The following is a 26,507-nucleotide window of genomic DNA, read 5'->3' as shown; positions in this document are numbered from 1 at the left end:
CCCAACACTCTGGATGAGCTAAAGGCCACTATCGAAGCATCCTGGGCCTCCATAAGACCTCAGCAGTGCCACAGGCTGATTGCCTCCATGCCACGCCACATTGAAGCAGTCATTTCTGCAAAAGGATTTCCGACCAAGTATTGAGTGCATAACTGTACATGATTATTTGAAGGTTGACGTTTTTTGTATTAAAAACACTTTTCTTTTATTGGTCGGATGCAATATGCTAATTTTGTGAGATAGGAATTTTGGGTTTTCATGAGCTGTATGCCAAAATCATCGGTTATAAGACAATAAAAGACCTGAAATATTTCAGTTAGTGTGCAATGAATCTAAAATATATGAATGTTAAATTTTCATCATTACATTATGGAAAATAATGAACTTTATCACAATATGCTAATTTTTTGAGAAGGACCTGTATTTTTCCAGACCCAGGGCACCTCTTAAGATCCCCTCTGTGTTCTCTTCAGAAGGAAATTAAATAGGGCTGGTTCATGCATATAAATACCTGGGCATTTGTATTGATAACTCCTTCACATTTAGACCCCATGTGGAAAATCTTGTAAAAAGGTTCAAATTAAAGCTGGGTTTTTATTTTCGAAACAAGGTTTTTTTTCATATACTGCTAGAATGTGGCTTGTCGGTACAACCATATGCCTGTGTTGGACTATGGAGATCTTTTATATATGCTTGCTTCTTCACAATGTCTTAAAATGCTTGACTCTGTTTATCACTCTTCTCTGAGGTTCATTAAAAACTGCAAAATGTCAACATATCATAGTGATTTATACTCATGGGTGGGATGGCCTGGTTTTGCTGTTCGATGGAATACCCACTGGTTAACATTTATTTATAAACTAGGAGAATTTAACTGAATAATCAGTTCTTGTGTAATTTGTTTATTGCAAACACCTGAAAAACTTGAAACACTTGAATTTTGCCAATGAACCTAATTTTTAGTGTGAGTTGCAACTTTGTGTTGAGAAGTTAAGGATCATGAAGAGATGAGTTCAAACTGTTTACATGAAAACACAAAAGAAACATTTAAATGGACACAGTGTATGGCACTCAACGGTCAACATTTATGGTGCTCAGCTTTAGTATGTGATTTTACAAAGGATGCCTAAATAGTTTTTGTTGCTGCATCGGCCAGTAATTTACAAGTAGAGTAAATATAAGTTTAAATGCACCCACAATATGGAAACATGCCATGGATCTAGGAGCAACAGCCATGATAACTTTACAGTAAACACATCCCAGGTAGAAAACGTTCCACTAAAACAATCTACTGGATGACTGTAATCATATGGCATGCTGTCTAGATCTCAGGATATCAGCAGTTATGTCTGCTTTATTTAGAATTCACTTCATTTTTTCCCACATTAATTTCACCATGAAAGTTAGCAGAATTTTATATCTTGATAATGTATCACATCACCTGTATCCTCCTCATTGGTTTGGTGGTCCTGATTTTCCACGTCTTCATCTGGCTCAAAGCCCTGGTTGACTGTGGGGTTAAAATTACATTGTCTGATTCAGGTCTGTTTTATAGTAATACTGCATTGTAATTATGTAGATGCAAAGTCTAATAGAGAAAACATTATTGAGTAAAAACCTTCAAATTCTAAATCATCAGAGATATCCAGTCCATCCATCATCCTCAAGATGCACAAACAGTAGTTATAGTCAAATGTGTCACTGAAACAACAAAAACAAAGAAGAAAGGGACAGCAGTTCAGAAGGGATATAAAAGTGATAATAATTTTCGAGACATAAATTCCCTTTTAAATCAAGTCCTGCAACATACTTTTCCTGTCCTATAACAGCTGCTATTGCATTATATAAGTTTTTAAACCAGTGAAAAATGACAAATTAAGCAAAGCTTACTAAATGGTGCTGATATAGTCTTCAATGCTTTCAGGAGCACTGTCCCTCCACTTTGTCTTGAAGCCCAGGACCAGAGTATTGGGTTTCAGTTTACCGAGACCAGATGCCTGTAAATGATGAGGGGAAATTAGAAGAGCAAAAATCAAACTAATTAATGGCTTCAAAAATTCCAGTTCCACTGGATTGGCAGACAGGGGTGGTGGTCCCCCTATTCAAAAAGGGGGACCGGAAAGTGTGTTCCAACTATAGGGGAGTCACACTCTTAAGCCTCCCTGGTAAGGTAAGATTCAGGAAAAGCAGTGTGGTTTTCGTCCTGGCCGAAAAACACTGGACCAGCTCTACACCCTCAGCAGGGTCCTGGAGGGTGCATGGGAGTTTGCCCAACTAGTCTACATGTGCTTTGTGTACTTGGAAAAGGTCTTCGACTGTGTCCCTCTGGGAATCCTGTGTGGGGTACTCCGGGAGTCCTTGTATGACCGGTGTCAGAGCTTGGTCCGCATTGTCGGCACCAAGCCGGACTTGTTTTCCGTGCGGATTGAACTCCGCCAAGGTTCCCCTTTGTCAGCGATTCTATTCATAGGTTTTATGGATTTCTAGGCACAGCCAAGGTGTTGAGGGGATCCGTTTTGGTGGCCGTAGGATTGCGTCTCTGCTTTTTGCGGATGATGTGGTCCTATTGGCTTCATCACCTCATGATCTACAGCTCTCACTGGAGCAGTTTGTAGCCGAGTGTGAAGCATGCCTCCAAGTCCGAGGCCATGGTCTTGAGCCGGAAAAGGGTAGAGTGCCTTCTCCACGTCAGGGGGGAGGTCCTGCCTCAAGTGGAGGAGTTCAAGTATCTTGAGGTCTTGTTCACGAATGAGGGAAAAATGGAGCAGGAGATCGATAGATGGATTGGTGCTGCGTCAGCAGTGATGCAGGCGCTGTACTGGTCTGTCGTGGTAAAAAGAGAGCTGAGTCAAAAAGCGGAGCTCTCGATTTACCGGTCGATCTATGTTCCTACCCTCATCCATGGTCATGAGCTTTGGGTCATGAGCGAAAGAATGAGATCAAGGATACAAGCGGCTGAAATTAGTTTCCTCCGCAGGGTGTCTGGGCTCTCCCTTAGAGATAGGGTGAGAAGCTCAGTCATCCGGGAGGGACTCAGAGTAGGCTGCTGCTTCTCCTTGTCGAGAGGAGCCAGTTGGGGTGGCTCAGGCATCTGGTTAGGATGCCTCCTGGACGTCACCCTGGTGAGGTGTTCCGGGCACGTCCCACCGGGAGGAGGCCCAGAGGAAAACCCAGGACATGCTGGGGGGACTATGTTTCTTGCCTGGCCTGGGAACGCCTTGGGATTCCCCCGGACGAGCTGGCCCAAGTGGTTGGGGAGAGGGAAGTTTGGGTCTCTCTGCTTAGGCTGCTGCCCCCGAAGACAATGGATGGATGGATATACAGTATTGCAATTTTCAAAACAAGTTATTTGACAAAATTGTAATTAGGTAGCGTTAAAGGACTTTGTCATGGAGGTTCTGTTGCAGGAACCTTTCTTACAGTATTTTATTTGGCCTATGCAAAGAACCTATTTCTAGAACACTGCTTTGCTCAATCCAAAGACTGGGAAGCAATAGGAAAACAACAGCAAACATCTTTGGAAATTAATGAAATAAAGCAGTTTCGTACCTGTAGCAGCTGTTTAGCTCCAGTCCTGAAGTTGTCAGCAGAGAGAGCAGCGTAGAATGACCGCACCTTCCTCTTGTTCAGCCATTCATCCAAACTGTCTGTAGTCTCCTGAGGCTGTGCCTTCCCGTCCTGCTCCCAGAAAAGACAGAAACTCAACATTTATCAGAGATAGGAAGATTCAGTGACGGACAATGAAATTGAACACTAACCACAAGCAAAGTAAATGTGCCACAGTGTTGATAAATATTTTATATAGGTTTTGCTATTCTTTGTATATAACTTATGACCAAAGCTCCTCCTACCAGTATAATATCTCCACAGATCATAAGGCTTATTCGCTTAGTGAAGGAGCCAACAAAGTCCACCAGTGCAGGTCGTTGGTTCGGGGGCCCTGTCAGCACTAGGCACTGTGGTCTAGAAGGAGAAGGGGGAAAGCAAAAAATTGGAATCAGTAATTGCTCTGTACAGAATACTGAGCAAACATTTTAAATCAACCCAGTTTCTTTACATTATAAATCTAAGGAGTGTGAAAGTTTTAGTTTCAGAGTTCCCATCCACAGATCAAGAAGGATACAAATTTATACTGCCAGCACGTGATTGAAGCAGATCATTTTGTATTTTTTATAAGTACACTTTTAGTTTTCATTTTAATATCATATTAAATAGAAACATTGGACCAGAAACATTCAGGTGCTTCAATTGAAAAGCAAACGTGTTGCACCCATTCCTCAAACTCTAAACATCGAGATTTTCCCAAGAAAAAAATGACCCATATCTCAGTCTTGTCACTGACAATAGGATAAAACACTTTTTTTTTTTGCATCAAAAAAATACAACACAACCTGAAATATTAAATGTATGAATTCCTTTTAATGGACAAATGTTTGAAACCCTTTTCTGTAAAAATCAGAATACTTTGCTTCATTAACACAATGCGTGTTTAGCTAGTATTTAGACATGACAAAATGCCAATAAAATTTGTTTTGCATTTTTTATCCTTTATTTCAAATTGTATATATAAATGGCATTGTGGCCAACAAGTACTGATAACTTGACCACCTGGGCCATTGTGAGAAAAGTTAGAACACCACAGAGCTAGAAAATCTGATTGTTATAAAGGGGTCTTGATTTATTGATCTCCAGGGTTTCTGGAGCCAGCTTTTTGACTTATTGTGAGCCCAATTTTGCCATCTTACCTGGACAGTATGTTTTGCAATGTGTGTTCAGAAAATAAAATGCTCCACCCTTTAGAGCATTTGACCTTATGATAACTTTTAAGAAGAAATTGCCACGTAATGTAAAACAGATCCATTTTTAAAATTGGTTCAGTGCTAATAAACCAGGTACTGGATAAATATGAAAATTAGAAACTATAAAATGCCTTATAAAACCTTCAAAAAATATTAGTTAAAATTAATGTATAAACAAACAAAGGATTGCAGAGTCACAGTAACATCACTATCATTGATTAATGAAAATATACAGGTCCTTCTCAAAATATTAGCATATTGTGATAAAGTTCATTATTTTCCATAATGTCATGATGAAAATTTAACATTCATATATTTTAGATTCATTGCACACTAACTGAAATATTTCAGGTCTTTTATTGTCTTAATACGGATGATTTTAGCATACAGCTCATGAAAACCCAAAATTCCTATCTCACAAAATTAGCATATTTCATCCGACAAATAAAAGAAAAGTGTTTTTAATACAAAAATCGTCAACCTTCAAATAATCATGTACAGTTACGCACTCAATACTTGGTCGGGAATCCTTTTGCAGAAATGACTGCTTCAATGCGGCGTGGCATTGAGGCAATCAGCCTGTGGCACTGCTGAGGTCTTATGGAGGCCCAGGATGCTTCGATAGCGGCCTTTAGCTCATCCAGAGTGTTGGGTCTTGAGTCTCTCAACGTTCTCTTCACAATATCCCACAGATTCTCTATGGGGTTCAGGTCAGGAGAGCTGGCAGGCCAATTGAGCACAGTGATACCATGGTCAGTAAACCATTTACCAGTGGTTTTGGCACTGTGAGCAGGTGCCAGGTCGTGCTGAAAAATGAAATCTTCATCTCCATAAAGCTTTTCAGCAGATGGAAGCATGAAGTGCTCCAAAATCTCCTGATAGCTAGCTGCATTGACCCTGCCCTTGATAAAACACAGTGGACCAACACCAGCAGCTGACACGGCACCCGAGACCATCACTGACTGTGGGTACTTGACACTGGACTTCTGGCATTTTGGCATTTCCTTCTCCCCAGTCTTCCTCCAGACTCTGACACCTTGATTTCCGAATGACATGCAGAATTTGCTTTCATCCGAAAAAAGTACTTTGGACCACTGAGCAACAGCCCAGGTCAGGCGCTTCTGCCGCTGTTTCTGGTTCAAAAGTGACTTGACCTGGGGAATGCGGCACCTGTAGCCCATTTCCTGCACACGCCTGTGCACGGTGGCTCTGGATGTTTCTACTCCAGACTCAGTCCACTGCTTCCGCAGGTCCCCCAAGGTCTGGAATCGGCCCTTCTCCACAATCTTCCTCATGGTCCGGTCACCTCTTCTCGTTGTGCAGCGTTTTCTGCCACACTTTTTTCTTCCCACAGACTTCCCACTGAGGTGCCTTGATACAGCACTCTGGGAACAACCTATTCGTTCAGAAATTTCTTTCTGTGTCTTACCCTCTTGCTTGAGGGTGTCAATAGTGGCCTTCTGGACAGCAGTCAGGTCGGCAGTCTTACCCATGATTGGGGTTTTGAGTGATGAACCAGGCTGGGAGTTTTAAAGGCCTCAGGAATCTTTTGCAGGTGTTTAGAGTTAACTCGTTGATTCAGATGATTAGGTTCATAGCTCGTTTAGAGACCCTTTTAATGATATGCTAATTTTGTGAGATAGGAATTTTGGGTTTTCATGAGCTGTTTGCCAAAATCATCCGTATTAAGACAATAAAATACCTGAAATATTTCAGTTAGTGTGCAATGAATCTAAAATATATGAATGTTAAATTTTCATCATGATATTATGGAAAATAATGAACTTTATCACAATATGCTAATATTTTGAGAAGGACCTGTATATTCTTTCCCTGCAGCCATTTAAGATTCTTTAGGATGACTCACCTGAAATTCTTCACATGATCCTCCACACCAGTCAGAGAGACAGAGTATGACAAGGCCATGTTGTACGTGCTTGCCTGGACTGATGAACCCCAGTTTATCTCTGTGGAAGGGAAGCATTGTTTAGAAGGAACAAATGCAACAAATATTTCTTACCTGTTTCATTTGTCACGATTTGAAGCAACTTCATTCAATTGAATTGGACTGAGTTTATACACTCACTCGGTTTCTTGTAGCTGACATATCCAAAAAGGAAGATGATGATGCAGAAGGTCACAAGTGCAGCCCACCAGGTCATTAGAAACATCAGAGCTATTGACATTACAGTTCCAAACAGAGCGGTCCATTTGTTGTAGTACTTAAATGATGGCCTCCAGCCTAAAAGAATCAACAAATTAAAGGTATGTTTATTTTCAGATATTATCAATCCTTATGTGCTTAAGGCCTGTCTAAAATTACCGGAGGGGCTCTCTCAAATCTCTCCCACAAGAGGCCTCTTGCTTAAGTGGACTGAGATACTGTATCTACATTAAACCAGCTGACAGAGCATAAATCACAGAGATCATAATGTGTCAGAATTTTATGTCCCAAAAGTCCCAAATTAAAACCCAAACTTACATTTTGTTGTTAGACAAAAACCATGACAAGAAGCAAATTGTATGATTAGGCAAAGGTAGGCAAATCCCTAGGTACCAAGAGTCACATTAAATAGCTAATAAACTCACAGCTTGGTTTATATTTATATTTTGTATGCCTAAACATGTCTTAAATGTGTGATTTTTGTTTTTGTTTTTGCACTTTTACAAAACTTGAGACAAATTTACATTTGAGAAAACACATTTACAAATGACGAAATCAACCAGAAACGGAATTTACCAACTCCAAGGCTGAATCGAAAGTTAAGATAACCAGTGTTGCCAAAGTGCCATAAGGGACTCTGGGCTTGTTTTTCTTTAAGTCGCTTGCATATCTCGTGAGTCACGGTTTGTGGTTTTTTGGGCTTGTTATGGAACCTGAAGTTGCTTATTTGGGCTTGACTTTCTTTCCTCTTGATTATCTCCCACCTCCCCACAATAAAGCAAAACACGAGTGGTAGACTGTTTGTCCTTTCCACGCCCCCATATCCTGGTTATCACGCCCGCCCAAGTTGACTCGGCACACCCCAAACACACTCGCACCAGAGCCCAGAGTGACATGGAAACTAGTGACGAGACAGCGTGAGAATGAGATATAGTAAGTGGGGAAAATATAGGAAAAAGTATGATAAAGAGTGGGAGAAAGCGAGTACACTGAAAGACTGGATCCGACTTCAGATAGGAGACATCTCCCTTCCAAATTTGCAAGCATGAGAGACATGCTCACCATGCCTTTTCTTTTAAACAGAGTTTAAAGAAAGTTTTTTGTCATTTTGCAATTACGTATGCAGAATGCCCTTATCTTTTGATCAGATTTTATATGTAAAGTAAGTTATTCAAAGTAATTCCACATTTCTATGGTAAAAGTGTTTAGATAATTTTGTTGATGCTTATGTATGATGCCATAATAAATATATACATTTATACTGTTTACAAGTGACCTCTGTTTTACACAGTTTGGTGTGTTGCCCATTGCACTTTTTTTTGGGCTTGTTTTCATAGAGCTGGTTACTTGTTTCTGTTGAAAGATCTGGCAACACTGGTGATAACGGCAGTGCTCATTGTGACCCAAGATACACAGCAGTCGAGTGACTTTTTGCCTGTTTTGTGGCACACATATTAGTAGATTAATGCGGTTAATAATTACTTTCAATAATTACTTTCAAATGATGATGTCATTATTGGTTATTAATAAAAAACACTGTTAGGTGCGTGGCGCTGATGGTGTAGGGGTTAAGCGTGCAACCATGTACAAAGGTTACAGTCCTCAAAGCAGCCATCCCGGGTTCGAATCCTGGACCCAGCAACATTTGCCAAATGTCTCCCCCTCTCTCTACCCCTCTGTCCTGTCTGCCTACTGTAGAAAAAAATAAAAACAAAGGCTACTAGTGCTGAAAAAAAAAAAAAAATCACTGTTAGACCCATAATATATGGTGACTGTTTACCTGAGGTGGAAACTGTCCTAAATAGCATTATGTGTATGTATAACGTGCTAGAAGGATGATGAGGAACCATGCCACAGTCGGTTTAGTATAGCTCATGAATGGTTAATTGTTACTCCCAGAAAATAAAAAATGAATAACTTTTAATGAATTACAGAGGATGCCACAGGGTACCAGAGGGTGACATGACGGTGCCATGAGGGTGACATGAGGATGCCTGCCAGAGCTATATATTTTCCATATATCTTTTACGAATTTGCTTATATCATGTGTGATCATTTGTGATCTCTTAGCACTTTAAATATGTTTTAAGCATGACTATCTGCAACTGCCATACCTATTGCAGTCCAGTATCTGAAATTCTGAAGGGGTAGTTTCGATTTTATGGTCAGTTAACTCTGATGCCCATCCTAATTGTGGTGAATACAGAAGTTTGTGACATGTTTATATACGACTAGTGGTTACTTTAAGAGAGTTCCACAAATGTCTGCCAAGTAGTTCATGAGATATTGACATCAACCACCTCGAATCTAACATTGACAGGCTTTAATTATGAAATTCATCCATCTTGGGTCACCATTAACTCTCCTGTTATCACTTACCTGTCAGCCTCAGAGTTGGTACGTTCCCGTTGATTTTGTAATTTGTAAAAGTGTTTTGCATGTTGTTAATCTTTTTTCTGAAATGTCTCAAGGTTTGTAAAGGTGTTTCAGATTTTGTGTTGTTGGTTTCCAACTCTTGGGCATTGTAATTTACTGTCTATAAATATAATGCGCTCACTTCAGTTAGCTGTAGTAGAACAAATCCATAGGCCCCCGTGAAACCCATCCAACAGTGAAAAATGTCAGCATACCTACAGGAGAACTTGATGTTGTGGTGCAAAAATCTTAAAAGAGGATTTTATTCAGTTGCTGAACAAAGTTCATGTCCTCAATATCAAGGTGTTTCAGTGGACCTCGACAGTTTTAGGTGAAGATGAGGAATTCAGTAGAATGCTGATACTCAACAAATGGCTCAAGAAAGCATGTGCTGCAAAATCTGTGAACTTTATCGACAATGTCAATATTGTCACAGAAAGAAGGCATCTTTTCAAGAAAGATTTTGTTTTAATAAATCTGGAGTACAACTCTTCACTTCCAACATTTACTAATCTGTGAATCAGACACCAGCTGCCTCGGCCACAAACTGGAGACAAGAGAGTACGAAACAACTGATAGAAGGACAACTGCAGTCTGCTGAGATACTAGGCAGATGATACACAGCTCTACATTACAATGTCACCAGGAAACTATTAACCTGCCCAAGCATTAGTTAAATGCATAGAACAGATTATTGTGTGAAAGTGCCATAATCTTCTTCAGTTGAATAAAACCAAAGTTAAATTAATTATTTTTGGAACAAAGGAGGAGTGATTGTAGATTTGTAGATTGTAGATATTGTAGATATGTTTATACTGTTTAATTTGTATTGTATTGCACTGACTACGCCAAAACAAATTCCTTGTATGTCCAAAAACGTACTTGGCAATAAAGCTTTTCTGATTCTGATTCTGATTCTGATTCTGATTCTGATTCTGATCAAGAGTCAGCACACAGTTTCAGTTACTACAGCAAGAAACCACCGATCAGGCCCGAAATCTGGGTGTAGTGATGGACTGAGACCTGAATCTCCAGAGGTACATAAAGACAACCAATAAGTCGGCCTTCTATTACCTGAAGAACATTTCCAGGATTAAAGGAATAATGTCCCAGAAGAATCTCGAAAAACTGATCCATGTGTGTATCTTTATTCGAATTAATTACTGCAACAGTGTCTTCACAGGTCTGCCTACAAAGTCAATCAGACAGCTGCAGTTGATCCAGAACGCCTTCGTTTTAGTGATCTCACTAAAACAAAGAAAGTAGAGCACATCACCCCAGTCCTTACACTGGCTCCCCGTGTCTCCGAGAATAAATTGTATAATACTTCTGCTGTTTATAAGTCACTGAATGGCTTAGCACCAAAATATATAAAAGATTTGTTGTCATTGTATCAACCTACCAGACCACTCAGGTCTTCGGGTTCAAGTCTACTCTGCATACCCAGAACCAGAACCAAACATAGAGAAGCAGCATACAGTTATTATGTTCCTCTGACCTGAAACAAACTTCCAGAAAAGTGCAATAATTCTGAAACCCTTGGTTCTTTTAAATCAAGGTTAAAAACCCATTTGTTTAAATAAGCTTTTGAAGGAGTTTCCTCCTCCCCAGGGAGAAACGTTAGAATCTTTTAAGAAAATATGGGCCTAAAAGCTTCGAGTGCATTCATTAACTTTTGTCTGTAGTCCAACTTTCCTGTTCTTTCCTTTTTTTTACTTTCCTTTATCATGGCACGACAATTTACTTTCTGTTTTTTGTAAAGCAATTTGTCTTTGTCTTGTGTTTCATTACCTGTAAGCCATAATCATCATTATAACAAGGAATAAAAGCTTGAAATATTTTACTCTAGGTGTAATGATTCTATATAATATGAGTATCACTTTCTGAAATGACTGGCAAAGCATATTGAACGTTTACGCAATATACAATTTTTTTTAATGTACCTGTACAGTCTTGTTGATATGAGTCATTTTTCATTAGCTTCAAAATGACAACTGAAAACATTTTCTTAATATCACTGTAGCAATTTATTTTCCCTAAAAAAGCTCCTTAAATATAATTTGGGGTATTCATTGTTCAAATTATGACATGGTAGGGCTAATTTCAAATACTGTTAACAGCAATAATGATTACAATTATTTAATAAACAAATATGAGTTTATATTTTTATATGTCAACAGATTAATTAAAAGTAAAAAACTATACCCATTGTAAGAAAGATAACAATGGTAAATAACTCACCAGGGGAATTGGTGATGGTTGCATGAAAACAACTGAGGTTTATAAGGCAATAGGAACATAGGAAGAAATTGGAGATGAGACCTGCAATGGTATTCAGCTCAGCTGTAGTGGTACATAGGAGATGAAAAGACAGAAAGTAAGAGTCAACTTGTATTGTTAACCTGTATGAAAGTGCAGTAAACTAACAGCAATATGAATAATAATTTGCAAAGATACAGTGTCACACACACACCAATAAGAATGAAGGCCATTGCAATAATGTAGCAGAGTAAATAAGCCCGAAGTGGCTCATTGTTTTTCCCATAACCTTTCTCAAAGAATTCGATGTACGGGTATATTTTGTCCTTGCACAGACGCTGAAACAAGAAAGAAAACTTTTTTCAGATAATTACCCATGTATAACTAAGAAATTGCAACTGTTTTGATAAAGTTTTGCATCGAAAATATTTCTTTTGGCAAAATAGTGTTAAAAAACTGAATATCTTTAGTATGATGTTGTCTCACCTGAAAGATTTTTGGTGCAGAGACAAGAAAACCCAGGGCAGAAGACAAAGTGGCTGCGAAAACACCAGCAATCATGAAGTAGTAGAAACCGGAGACTTGCCCAAGTATCTGGTTGGAATGTTTGTAACATTCGAGACAAATAAACAGGTGATAAATTTGAGCAGTTATGATTAAAGACTTTCAATTACATTTAAGTCAAACTGTCCATATTATCCTACACAGATAATAGATAATAGAAGTTTGACCAATACCTTTACACTGTTGGCGATCCCAAATTGACAGGACTGGGACTGGATACAGTCTGTGAAGTTCCAACCCATATTACACGCCAGTCCCACACAGCCATCCGTGCTGTTTCCGGTCATGAGGTGACTTTGATTCCCAGAGGCATCCCTCACTGCACATCCACCTGGAGAAAATTTAAATTTCTAGGTTTGGCCTTCTTTTATTTCTTCTTGCAATTTTCTAAAGATTGATATTTACAGCTTACCTACTACATACCATCAATGGCAAGTAAATCCCATATTATGTGTTGCATATTTATCTTCTTAAATAATTTATCTCACTTTATTCATGACTGACAGCTACCACTGGCAACTATTAATGCTGATTAGCTCAAATATTTAACACGCCAAATTAATGCTTAGATAAGACAAAGGTAGATATGTAATAAAAGTAACCTACCAATAGTTACTGCTATCGCCAGGTAACTGAGTGTTGTCCAGAAAATTGCCAACAGGGTACCCTTTGGGATAGCTGTTGCAGGGTCCTGTAAAAAGAAAACTCAGTTCTCACCTTGCCCCTATTCACTTTGGTTTTTCTTTCTGTCTTTCTCGTTAAGTACCACACCTTTAGATCTCCAGAGATGTTGGCTCCAGACATAATTCCAGTGGCAGCAGGAAAGAAAATGGCAAATATCTGGAAAAAACTGCCTTGAGGACCTCGGAAGCTTGGTGTGAGGTTTTCAACAAAAATATCGCCTGGGAGGGTTAAAATGGAGATCATGTATCATGAAGGACTGATGCAATGGGTTTGTTAAGCACTCAGTTGTGTATATTGTTCTAAATCTGAAGTACACTGGAAAATGCATCAAATCCGTCTCTCAATTTCAAGAGATTTTGTGTCCTCATTTCAAAGCGGAATTGTTATAAATCATGTTTAATCATCCACCAAAGTTTTCCTAATTTAAAAGCTGCTCTCACACTGGTGAGAATATCTTACTGAGAATACAGGTCCTTCTCAAAATATTAGCATATTGTGATAAAGTTAATTATTTTCCATAATGTCATGATGAAAATTTAACATTCATATATTTTAGATTCATTGCACACTAACTGAAATATTTCAGGTCTTTTATTGTCTTAATACGGATGATTTTGGCATACAGCTCATGAAAACCCAAAATTCATATCTCACAAAATTAGCATATCATTAAAAGGGTCTCTAAATGAGCTATGAACCTAATCATCTGAATCAACGAGTTAACTCTAAACACCTGCAAAAGATTCCTGAGGCCTTTAAAACTCCCAGCCTGGTTCATCACTCAAAACCCCAATCATGGGTAAGACTGCCGACCTGACTGCTGTCCAGCAGGCCACTATTGACACCCTCAAGCAAGAGGGTAAGACACAGAAAGACATTTCTGAACAAATAGGCTGTTCCCAGAGTGCTGTATCAAGGCACCTCAGTGGGAAGTCTGTGGGAAGGAAAAAGTGTGGCAGAAAACGCTGCACAACGAGAAGAGGTGACCGGACCCTGAGGAAGATTGTGGAGAAGGGCCGATTCCAGACCTTGGTGGACCTGCGGAAGCAGTGGACTGAGTCTGGAGTAGAAACATCCAGAGCCACCGTGCACAGGCGTGTGCAGGAAATGGGCTACAGGTGCCGCATTCCCCAGGTCAAGCCACTTTTGAACCAGAAACAGCGGCAGAAGCGCCTGACCTGGGCTACAGAGAAGCAGCACTGGACTGTTGCTCAGTGGTCCAAAGTACGTTTTTCGGATGAAAGCAAAATCTGCATGTCATTCGGAAATCAAGGTGCCAGAGTCTGGAGGAAGACTGGGGAGAAGGAAATGCCAAAATGCCAGAAGTCCAGTGTCAAGTACCCACAGTCAGTGATGGTCTGGGGTGCCGTGTCAGCTGCTGGTGTTGGTCCACTGTGTTTTATCAAGGGCAGGGTCAATGCAGCTAGCTATCAGGAGATTTTGGAGCACTTCATGCTTCCATCTGCTAAAAAGCTTTATGGAGATGAAGATTTCATTTTTCAGCACCACCTGGCACCTGCTCACAGTGCCAAAACCACTGGTAAATGGTTTACTGACCATGGTATCACTGTGCTCAATTGGCCTGCCAACTCTCCTGACCTGAACCCCATAGAGAATCTGTGGGATATTGTGAAGAGAACGTTGAGAGACTCAAGACCCAACACTCTGGATGAGCTAAAGGCCGCTATCGAAGCATCCTGGGCCTCCATAAGACCTCAGCAGTGCCACAGGCTGATTGCCTCCATGCCACGCCGCATTGAAGCAGTCATTTCTGCAAAAGGATTCCCGACCAAGTATTGAGTGCATAACTGTACATGATTATTTGAAGGTTGACGTTGTTTGTATTAAAAACACTTTTCTTTTATTGGTCGGATGAAATATGCTAATTTTGTGAGATAGGAATTTGGGGTTTTCATGAGCTGTATGCCAAAATCATCCGTATTAAGACAATAAAAGACCTGAAATATTTCAGTTAGTGTGCAATGAATCTAAAATATATGAATGTTAAATTTTCATCATGACATTATGGAAAATAATGAACTTTATCACAATATGCTAATATTTTGAGAAGGACCTGTATATCTCCAACTCTTCTGCATATGGTAGCATATTAGAGATTTATTATATCATTTTCTTAAAGTGTATAAAGATTATTTGCACATTGTCTCATTTGAAATGAAGTGTACACTGTAGAGCATTCAGATTTTCTATTCAATTTGTAAATAATTCAATTGCAACGTTTCATGGAAAAGACCTACTTTACCTCGGTATCCAAAGAAGCCAATAGCCTGTTTATCAATGCCTGGAGGGATTACTGTGCCCACAAAGTAGTTTGCAAAGGCTATCATAAGAACCACGAAGAACAAAATCTGAGCCTGAAACCAACACAAATCAATAGGTAAGAAAAAGGATTAAATAATTAAACATTATATGAATTAAACATTATACTGCTATTTTCTGTTCTTGTAATATGGCACAAAATTTCCAGTGGATATTCTCACCTTGGACTCCCACGCCATTCCAGCCAGTGTAATAAAGAGAAGAATTGTGACTGTGACCGCACCCACAATACGAACATCATTGACTTTATCCACTATAACGGTACCCAGTTCCTGAATAAGGTGACACAATTCTCAAAATACATGCGACTCGTGTTTTTATTTAAGGTGGGTAATAAGATAGAAACATTTATAGAAATACCTAAAATACCTGGCCTATTCAAAGATTTAACCTGTATATGTGTTCAATTCATCTTCCCAAATGCCAGTATGTAAACTTTTATGGTATTTACGGGTTTATGTGTGCAGTTTTTTTTTATCTTTTATGTCAGTTTCCCACTTAGTAAGACAGTCTAAAGATGTGTAATATGTATGCCTAGAAATCTTTATTGAAATATAACAAATTGCTTGAGGCTCTATGAGTAAGGTCTCTAAATAATCTAAATAAGAGTTATTTATATTAATTGCTTCATTTGCTTGAACTTAAAACATACCCACCAGTTGCTAATCTTATAAATATGTTTTTTTTTTTCCATAAAATTCAAAAACTGAGACAAGTTAAAATAGATGTACATACATGCATCATATCACGGACCACCTCTGCGAAACCGACAGTGTTGAGTGCACAGGCCAGAGCATTTGCAAAGGAGAAAACCATCCCAATTGGTCCTCCAATTTCAGGACCCAAGGAACGGGAGATCATGAAATATACGCCTCCTGCAAAAGGTTTTCCACAGAAACAAAGCTGTTTTTCATGAATAGCAAACAATAATACCAAAATAATAAAGTGCAGATTAGAATATAAGATAAGTGGTTCTTTATAAAATCCTTCATACCCTGTGAACCCTTTTTTCCCATTTTTTCAAGTTACAACAATCTTCAATGTGTTTCATTTGGATTTTCTGTGATTGAAAAACACAGTTGTGCAAAACTGTGAAGTGGATAGAAAATTATTTTTTTTTCTAATGATAAAATCTAAAAAGTCTTGTGTGCATTTGTATTTAGCAGCTCTTGAGAATAATGTTTTGCTGCAATAACAGCTGCAGGTGTTTCAGAGAAATGTAAAATAAGTAGTCTAATGGCCAGGGTCCATGGGCAGTATTTTTCAAGTCTCACCACAGATTCTAATTTAGATTTAGATCAAAACTATGAAAATGTTATAATTAACTTTGTCACAATATGCTAATATTTTGAGAAGGACTCGTATTTCCATGGCAAATGTCATGATTTGAGGATGTTTGGGGTTTTTGTTTGGGTTTCATTTTATTCTTATTTCCAGTTTGTGTTTTGGATCCTGGTTTTGTTTATTATTTTCCTGGTTGTGCTTTAGTTTCTTATTATTGTTTTGTAGTTTATGTTCTGTACGTTATGTTTCTCCCGATTAGTTTGTATCATTGGATTTCTGTTTTTCCCTGGTCACGTTTTGTTCTCCCTGCATCTGTCAACTTAGCGATCAACTTCATTCGGTCCACCTGCATTATGCAATCAGTCTATTTTGTTTCACCTGTTCCATGCTCCATATATACACCATAATTCTGTTTACACATTGCAGAAATATCACTTCTCTTTGTTGTCTGTGCCAGTTACGCCTGCTTTTTGTTAATTCCATCCTCCCCTGTGAGGGATATTTGTTTTACTTAAAATAAAGCCATTTTACTGATGGTAAATCAGCCTGTCAGTCTGCATTCTGGGGTTCGTTCAGATCAGTTACTCTGACAGGCAAAAGCCCCTTGTGAAAAGGGGACTGAAGATACCTCTTTGGCTTAAAGACTCACTGACTTTCAGCTGAACAAGGTACACCAGCTAGATATCTCCACATGTCATCCATCCATCTTCATCCCTGTATATCCACGCTCCAACATCCTCTTCTAATCATCTGTTATTTTATTAACAAAAATCCCTCAAATTAACCTGTTTTTCAGTCAGCTTGTTTGATTCTTTGGTTCTTTAAACATAACAAGGACTCTTTTCCAGCATTGACTGTAATTAGTTCTATCCATCTCCCCATTAACTCTGACCAGCTTCCCTGTCTCTTCAAAAGAAAATAATCCCCACAGCATCATGGATTCTCATGGTTTCACTGTAGAGATGATGTGTTTAAGGTGATAGTCAGTGTTTGTCTGCAGACATAGCCTTTTACAGCCAAAAAGTTCAATCTTCCAGATGTTTGCTGTGTCCTCTAAGCGTGTATTCACAACAGGAAAGTCCTTTAGTCTGGACCAAAAGCGGACTTTATTTTCAAGGAGGGTGGTAGGTGATCCTAGGATGGTTAGTGTCAGAGCTGAAACCCAGCAGTCCACAAGTTTATCCAAATGAGAATTACAAACAGACCTGAGATGCTCTAATCCTCTCTCTATTTCTGCTTTTCTGTAATGCTGTTGTCTGGATCCCAAGATCTTTATATTTACCTGTTTTACAATATATGGTTTAAACATTTACATAGGAATCATTTTACTAAGGCAAAACAGATCAATCCAGAATAAAATGCAGATGGCTGATTGTTAGGGTTTTACGACTTTTTATATTGTTTATCACTTGTGTCTGCTCTAAGTGCTTTCTTCCCCCACATGTCATAGACAAAGAGATAAGAGAGAAGGGTGAGTTATGCTATTACCAGCAACATCTAGGGACTGGCACCAATCCTCACTCCTTTCTCTAAAATCAAGACACATGAACCCTAACCTTTCTGACCCCACACACACACACACCCCCACTCTGAATGATGTTTGAACTGTGTGTGACCAAGCATGTATAAATAAAGAGAGAGGGGGCTAATACTTCGTAGTCTGTAGTGCACAGCTACCCTTGCAAGTAAAACCGACTCTGTGTCTTTCCTTACCTCTGAGTTGATTAAATAATACCTATCACTGATCATGGCCAGGCCTCGAAAGTAGAGCTGGGCTTAACTGGTTTCATGAAGGTCAAATCAGGTTAGAGAGGAGCAGCTAAGTAAACTCAAGTTTAAGTAATCCTGCTAACAACATGCCCATAGCTCTCATTATAAATCAATTAGGTTGATCACAGATTAACTGATGCTAATGTGGAAAACAGTCCTCTTCTTGACTTGTTTTAGGTGAACAACAGACAATAATGGACTTGACTGAGTAGGAAAGGTTAAAAGAACTATGTGCATCAATGGAAAATTTATTACAAATAAGAAATAAGCAAGGGAAGATGTTTTAACTCCTTTCACTAACAATTGCACCCTAAGAAATGCCACCGAAGTGGTGACTTCGAGGTGGATGGAGTTGTGACTGGGTTTAGTGTGGTGTTAAATATTTAGTCACAGAAATCCATAGAGACAATACATCCTATGATTTGATGACTGGAACTACTCTTGCAGAATTGATTTCTTAGTCCCAAACTATACTTTCCTGTCACAAACACTTCTTAGCATGAATGCCTATCCATTTATCATGTCATCTTCAAAAAGGTAAACAATTATGAGATGAAATAAATGTGTGTTGTAGGGTTTTATATATCAAGTTCATCACATCTCAACAACTTATTGCAGGTCATGACTTTGCATGATTTAACACCAACAGGCTAATTAACAATAAATACCAATCCTGAATAAGGATAATTCCAAGACAATCCCCAAGCTTTTTTGTCTGCCATCATGACACCCTTAAAGTAAGGACAATGTTTAAATTGTTAAAATTGTTAAAATGTTCTAATGCCCTGGTGATGTACCCATTTTTACTGATGTCCCTCTGAGCTACATAATTATCATAGCAGGCATCATGTTTAATTTGCAATAGTACAAATTAAGATTTACATTTCTGACTTTACACATGTACTCACCTGAGACCACCCTCCCATTGGTGGCAATAGCAGAGATTGACAGCGCAGTCACCGTGGTCACCGACACAGACATGATGATTATTATACAAGTCAACACTTTCATGAGAGAAATAAAGATATTAGTCATGAACAAGTCAAAAAATATATTAGCTTAGCAAATCAATAATTGCTTTGTTGTTATTTTTTTATCCTTTGTTTTCCTTTCCATTCCAAGTTTCAAATCGGCTATCCAAAATATTCCATAAAGGACTGTTTCACAGTTTTCAAAAATGCCCTGACTCAACATTTTTTTATTTTGTTAAATTTAACAATTGTTTAATTGAAAGATGCGTTTGTGCACATTACCATTTTATCAAGGTGTATAGGGGACTTTCTGTCCTGGATTTTGTTCTCACCCTTTTAAAATGGAAAAATTAATGATTTTATAAAGATTTCCAGATTTAAGATCAACATATTCCTGAGATAAGAGGGAAGATATGCAGTGCAGGACGTGCTAGAATGTCAAGAAAACTGAGCTCCAGGGACCGGACTGTATTAAAAAAATGCAGAAAGGGCAGACTCACCAATGCCTGCCTGAGAGGTGATCCATGACAGACGGAGGAACAAGATGACCCCCCAAATATTCAGCATGCAACGAACCTGAAACCAAAGATCAATGGAAGCAGCTGTGTGATGTTTGATACTGACAAGGTGAGAGTGCTTCTAATTTGGTTACCAACTAAATTATATCTGTATGACTGTTGCATGATGTTTGATTTTTTACCCACATACAGTAAAGATACAAAATCTTACCATGACCCCGATTATCCAGCCAAATCTAACTGGAGGTTTCTCCGGAAGACCTTGAGACTCTTCATTTCCCATTTCTGGTGCTGGCAGGCTCCCTGAGTCAGAGGTGGATGCACTATCCATTTCATTCTTCTCAACCTTGAATGCAACAGTTGGTACCGGTGAAATTAAAACATTTGATAGCTTCAGAGTGTTGAAATTCAGTGATGAAACAAAATATTGTTTAATGAACAGTATGTTTAAATGCCATGTATTTGTTTAAATAGGACAGTGTGGATTGCTAAACATTTAATAATTATAAACATATCTATAAAGGCTAGATTTCATCAGTAGCCCTCTTCAATCACTGAGCACAATGGATGCATTTTACCATTAAGAAGAGGCAAAGAAAAAAGATAATATTCATGTGAGTTCTAATACAAATGTCACGCCGTTTCTTATCTTTTCACATACAGTACTAAGTTCTGGAAGGTGTAAATAAATTGCTGTAAACAAAGAATGGAAGGGTTAATCATTTATTTTCATCAGTCAACAAAATGCAGTGAATGAACAAAAAATAAATCAAAATCAAATCAATATTTGGGTGACCACCCTTTGCCTTCAAAACAACATCAATTCTTCTAGGTACACTTGCACACAGTTTTTGAAAGAACTCGGCTGGTAGGTTTTTTCAAACATCTTGGAGAACTAACCACAGATCTTCTGTGGATGTAGGCTTTGTCACATCCTTCTGTCTCTTCATGTAACCCCAGACACACTCCATGATGTTGAGATCAGGGCTCTGTGGGGCCCATACCATCACTTCCAGTAAGTCTTGTGTTTCTTTATGCTAAACATACAGTAGTTCTTAATGACTTTGGCTGTATGTTTGGGTTCGCTCACTTAGCATTTTGTAAACTGATAAAAATAAACAATCATTTGTATTTCTGAAAGCATTCTTTGTTTACAGCATTTTTTCACACCTGCCTAAAACTTTTGCACATAAGGGAATGAAGTGCATTTGGTGAAATATCAAGTTTGTCACATATATGAAATATGTCTCATTTATGATGTCACCTACTAGCCCACCCACAACTCCATACATGTAGTGTGTGTGTGTATTGGGACAAAGCATAGTAGCACCGATATTGCAGCATGAGAGATGGAGCTACTTTTGATGTGATATTATTGTCTTGTTTTTCTCTGTTTTCCATACTCGATGTTCACCGATCATTTGGGCTGAAAATGTTACTATTTATTCACAGGCTAAGAGTGTCCCAAGTGATCAAATTGTTTTTTAGTTGAATTAAAGTTTATTAGCTAAAAATATGTCTCTCTGAGTGTAGGCATGGTGTAGATTGAGATAACGTAATGAGTGGATTTTTGGTGTGATGTGTGGGTAGCTTAATGTCAGCAGTGGTGTACATGTTTCATAGAGACACGGCATCTTTACATTGGAATGCTAATACAACGGAACTTCTTCGACATGACAAAAAATATGTGCCAACCTGCCTGACCTAATGACCTGATTGTGTATGATACAGTATCAGATGAACAGTGATAGTGTAACAATAATAATACATCTGGTAAATGTTAAAATGGCCTGCACTTGTATAGCTTATAAGTATAAATCCTGAGGACGACTTTACACTGCATTCAGTCATCTAATTCATCTAGGGCAGCTGTGGCTACAATGTAGCTCACCACTGTCAGTGTGTGAAAATGTGTATGAATGGATGAATGACTGAATGTAGTGTGAAGTGCTTTGGGGTCTCTGGGGACTTGATCCAGTGCTATACAACTACAGGCCATTACCATTTATTTCATACATACATTCACACACTGTGACAGTGGTAGGCTACATTGTAGCTACGGCTGCTCTGGGTCAGACTGAGGGTAGAGGGGCTGCCATACATCTGTGCCTCGGGGCCTTCTGACCACCATCAGCAGGCAGAACCGGCAAGCCACTCGTTACAAGACGAACCCCTACCACCTGAGCCACCATCAACCCATAATCTAATAAATCTAATCTAGATAGTGGCAAAGTGTGCCTAGAAAAGCTTTTTTTTTTTTTTCAAACTATACCCTGATTCTGAAAAATAAATGATCAGTTATCAAACATCTATCAGCATACATACGGTTGACCACAACATGCTTCTACAGTGTTTGTAGTCATATCTGATTTTTATGAAAAAAATCATTCATTTTATAAACACATTTTTATTTAAATCAGTTTAGTGGAAAAATACATTAAATAAAAAAAGAACAGAAACTTGCCTCAAATGTCTTGCGGAGGGTTTCAAAAGAAGGCCTGGTCTTCATTATCTGACGTGGCAAAGAATTGGCATAATGCTCCAGGTGGGGTATCTGGTCCATGGTGCTATAGACGGAGGACCGGCGCAGCTCTGCCCTCGAACCACGATGCTCTGATGTACTGTAAAATATTAGTATGATGTAACAATGTCATATCAAAAAATAAACTGGATGGAAAAGTAAAGAACTATAAATAGCACAGACTGCACAACTTTGTCACTTTAACAACCTAGGTGAATTAGAAAATGTAAATTGCCAATAAGTATTAATGATTATCTGAGTACTTGGTTTTCTGGTTAGTGTTTTGTCACTGAAAGCATGGGATCTTGATTTAGATAAGACTCAATAAAGGATGTCTCCAACAGGAAACATCCTGCCTGTAGTGTACATTTGAAACCTGAGTTTTACATACTAAATTCCTGTTAAGGATCAGTTAGGGTTAACATTTCTTTTCTATTTGCTAAATGCCAAAATAATGAGAAAAAAATTTACATTTCTTTGACTTTAGAATGTAAAAGTTCAAATGGCTTTTCCTTAAAGGCTTGCCTTTTAAACTCTATAATTTGGTCAAAAATTTTGGGTATCCTTCCAGGGCTTCTGATTGACTTTTCGTCCATTCCTCCTGACACAGCAGGTATAACTGGGTCAGCTTTGTAGGGTACCTTACTTAAAACCACTTTCAAAGCTCTGCCCACAAATTTTCTATTGGATTGAGATCGGGGCATTGTGATAGGCATTCCAAAACACTGACTTTTTTGTCACCAAACCACACTGTAACTTACTTGCCAGGATGAGTCACTGTCCATTTGGAAGGCCCATTTGAGCCAAAGTTTTAACTTCCTTGTTAATTTCATATATTTTCCTTATGATGTTCTCTATTTTGTGAAGTGCACAAGTCCCTCCTGTACCAGAACACCCGCACACATAATGGTGACTCCCTAGTACTTCACAGCTTGGGTAGTGATCTCAGACTTGCAAGCTTCTTCCTCTGTCATATAAATGTACCTGGTAATTTTGGCCATTTCAGTTTTAGTTAAATATAAGATTTGTCTCCATTCTTTATTGGATTTGCAAACAGGCTAGTCTGGATTGTTTCTCTAGTGGCCTTTCATCCCATGTTACTCATGTCTTACCAGCCTCTGCTAGCATTTTCTCACGACTTTTTGTTTTTGCTGTGGGATTGGTAGGCAATATAAACCTCTGACTTTGAGCAAAGTAATGAAAACACTCTCTAAAAAATCTCTCACACATTACTACGGCATTTAGCCAAAACAAATAATTTTGGTAATCCTACCTGACCTTAACAGGAAAAGTCCAATCTGAAATTATAACTTATTTTTATACAGTGTGTCCCAATATTTCTTTGCAGCTGCAATAAGTTGTATTAAAGTTAGAATAAAGGTTTTTGGCCTCATGTTAGATTTAGATGTAGACCTTCTTAATTTAAACGTAATGACAGAGGCATGATTTATATGCCTACAAGCACCTGTGAAAATGAGTTTTATTGTTTATTCATTCCTGAAAGGTTTGTTGGAAGTCAAACACAACAACACGGAGAGAAAGCTGACTAAACTTTTTTCCTAATCCAATCTTAAAGCAAAAGTGCATGGTGTACTTTTGCTTTAAGATTGGATTAGGAAAAGATCTTTTGGTTTAGGATTGGATTAGGAAAAGATGTTTAGTCAAACACAACAACACGGAGAGAAAGCTGACTAAACATCCTTTCCATGCACTTCTTGTCAATAGCTGCTGTGACTTCACCAAAAATTGTCTATTTGAAAGGTGAAACATTTATCTAAATGAAAGTACCAACCTGGATTCCTCATCGGAGACGACGATGGTTGGAGGAATTTGAAGGCCATTACTTCGATGTACAGTGTTGCCTTGAAAATGATGTGAAGAGTACCTGGGAGGTCCCTCCTCATTGGTGGAAAAGTGCACACCTCGGGCATTACTTTTAGATGCAAACTGTCCCATCAGGACGCCCTTTGGGTCCTGTGGAGTTACACAGAGAGACAATAATAATTATTTCACTAGTATATACTAAATTAATATAGGCACTTTTTTCCTGCATGTTATGCTTTAGGGCCAAAACCATAATTGATGAATGACATAAGAGTGAAAAAACATTAAATCTTATGAATGTGAAAGTCTCAATTTACTGTTGACACAATCATTTAGTACTACTGTTAACACTATCCTTAAAGGAACAGTGTAAATTTTGTTCATTATGTTGAACCATGAACATTTTATAATCCAACAAAATAAACAGCAAACAATAAATTCCGGTTTTATGTGCTTAATGAAATATTTTATTGATGTGAACCCGTCTAACAACATGACGTTATTGAACAGTATTGCATTATAACTGGTAATCATAATATAATATATTCTTACATGCAAATACAATTGTCCATGACACATTTCTACGAGTTAAAGATAATATGTAACCGGTGAGTTAAAATATCTCCCAAATGAGCAGTAAAGATTGTGTGAATCTATGTTCCCACTGTTGACTTTGGAAAACATTTAGTCAGTCTAAGAAAAAATATAAAGTTGGAAGAAAAAATAAATAATATACTCACAAGTGCTTTCTTAACTGATGAAGGTGGTGCTGTCCAGAGATGAAATATGTGCCTTTTATTAATGCAACGCACAACCCTTGTAATTTATACCTTCTGTGAGGCAGGTTACATCCCCTCCCATTTACTTCATGTACTTTCCTCGCCCTCAGAGACACACACACACACGCATGCATGCATGCATGCACACACGCACACACACACACACACACACGCAAACACTAACATTCTATCTCTATAACCCCCCAAAACACACACACACATGCACACAAGTGCGCAGACACACAGACACAAATCTATAACGCCTATATATACAAATGCTTTCTAATTTTCTGGAAGATGGTGTCTGGAAATGTGAGTCTTAGACACACAACAATGGAAGCATGTGCCACTGGTTTGGTAACAGCAAAGTTGCTGGAGTAAACAAAACAATACGCGGGTATTGAGTAGCCGTGGCAGTTTTGGAAGATTAATATGATTTGCTCATATTAATATGAACTGTGAAATCAATAGAATGCTTAATAGTTTTTCCACAAATTTGTTGTGATCTAAAATTTTTAATTAATGTGAGCTGCATTACAGCTTATAAATGCTGCAAGGACAGAGTTATACAGTGAAATTAGATTTTGTTTCCTATTTCACCAATAGATATTGTTTTTTTCTTTTATTTTTGAAAATTCAGATTTTATGAAACTAACATATAAAGGAGTACATGTAAAGAGTGAAACTGTAACTCAACTTTGTTTTAGAAATGTTGACAATACATGGGATTCTAGTGTTTTCTACAACAATAAGAAACAGGAAGATCCTCCTCTGCTTTGTCACTGACCATAGTAAAAATAGCCCCTACTCTTAGCTATTCCATTGTAGTCCAAGTAAGAATTTACTTCAGAATCTTCACTCAAGTGCCTTTCCAAAGATGACAAGCAGCACTGATTGACATCTATTCAAAAGTAGCTAATGTTTGTTAACATTTAAACAATTTGCACAAACAGGTGCTACAGGAAACACAATGAAGCTAAATCATACTGCTACAGTTGCTAAGCTTTATATTACAGCCAATGTTCAAATTTGTGGCACAGCAGAAGTCCTCTACCAAAGAAGTTTTGTTAAAAATGCCAAATTAGCTAAAACAAATAAAAACAATACAATAACTCAACACTGAGATTTTTTGCAGTGTGTTCTCCATAGCCCTGCTATAATTAAAACTGCTCTAAAGCCTCGAATAACTTACTTACACAAAGAGTTTGTGCTCTAGCTGAAGCCATTCATTGCACCCACGCTGCTGGAAGAATAAAATCAGGTACGTCTTTGCTGATCCAAAATGAAATATAAACCCTTTATATTCCAAAGAAAATATGTTGTTGTCATGTATTTTAAAAGGTGAAGTTCTGCTGTAAAAATGTGAATACTTTCATTGGGAAAAGAACGTTTCCATAAATGTCAATAGAATCATCTTGAGAATGTAATTTTCTGTTAGACTTCATTAGTCTCTTACATCTTTGTTAATGAATTGAGGCCCACTCTGCTTTACCTCTTTGCCTCATTTAAGTTTTGCAGACATTTGTTTCTGCACAGATTTGTTAAGTTTTTTCATACATTCTATTCTGCTCTAGTGTTTGCTAGACTGCAATGGCTGTGTGAAATCATTCAACTG

At 38.2% G+C, this 26,507-nt stretch overlaps 1 protein-coding gene across 1 annotated transcript in view; it reads right to left on the bottom strand.

Annotated features, from left to right (window-relative positions):
* The window catches only part of LOC124880110 (solute carrier family 12 member 3-like), a 32,669-nt gene extending 7,756 nt beyond the window's left edge, over positions 1 to 24,913 (bottom strand). The window contains exons 1-22 of the mRNA XM_047385040.1: positions 24,854 to 24,913; positions 24,082 to 24,263; positions 22,233 to 22,389; positions 19,980 to 20,114; positions 19,751 to 19,826; positions 19,188 to 19,283; positions 15,961 to 16,100; positions 15,387 to 15,497; positions 15,149 to 15,260; positions 12,973 to 13,103; positions 12,808 to 12,892; positions 12,375 to 12,532; positions 12,124 to 12,231; positions 11,852 to 11,975; positions 11,620 to 11,721; positions 6,886 to 7,041; positions 6,667 to 6,766; positions 3,852 to 3,963; positions 3,550 to 3,678; positions 1,891 to 1,997; positions 1,619 to 1,701; positions 1,442 to 1,510 (exon numbers count right to left, since the gene is read on the bottom strand). Of these exons, the coding sequence (XP_047240996.1) occupies positions 1,442 to 1,510; positions 1,619 to 1,701; positions 1,891 to 1,997; positions 3,550 to 3,678; positions 3,852 to 3,963; positions 6,667 to 6,766; positions 6,886 to 7,041; positions 11,620 to 11,721; positions 11,852 to 11,975; positions 12,124 to 12,231; positions 12,375 to 12,532; positions 12,808 to 12,892; positions 12,973 to 13,103; positions 15,149 to 15,260; positions 15,387 to 15,497; positions 15,961 to 16,100; positions 19,188 to 19,283; positions 19,751 to 19,826; positions 19,980 to 20,114; positions 22,233 to 22,389; positions 24,082 to 24,245 (2,455 nt within the window). The 5' untranslated portion in view covers positions 24,246 to 24,263; positions 24,854 to 24,913. The remainder of the gene's footprint in view (positions 1 to 1,441; positions 1,511 to 1,618; positions 1,702 to 1,890; positions 1,998 to 3,549; positions 3,679 to 3,851; positions 3,964 to 6,666; positions 6,767 to 6,885; positions 7,042 to 11,619; positions 11,722 to 11,851; positions 11,976 to 12,123; positions 12,232 to 12,374; positions 12,533 to 12,807; positions 12,893 to 12,972; positions 13,104 to 15,148; positions 15,261 to 15,386; positions 15,498 to 15,960; positions 16,101 to 19,187; positions 19,284 to 19,750; positions 19,827 to 19,979; positions 20,115 to 22,232; positions 22,390 to 24,081; positions 24,264 to 24,853) is intronic.
* Between the last annotated feature and the right edge of the window lie 1,594 nt (positions 24,914 to 26,507).

Source organism: Girardinichthys multiradiatus, chromosome 14 (assembly GCF_021462225.1).
Source record: "Girardinichthys multiradiatus isolate DD_20200921_A chromosome 14, DD_fGirMul_XY1, whole genome shotgun sequence".
Lineage (NCBI taxonomy): Eukaryota > Metazoa > Chordata > Actinopteri > Cyprinodontiformes > Goodeidae > Girardinichthys > Girardinichthys multiradiatus.
Note: the sequence above shows the minus strand (reverse complement) of the source record. Positions and strands in the feature narration are given on the sequence as shown.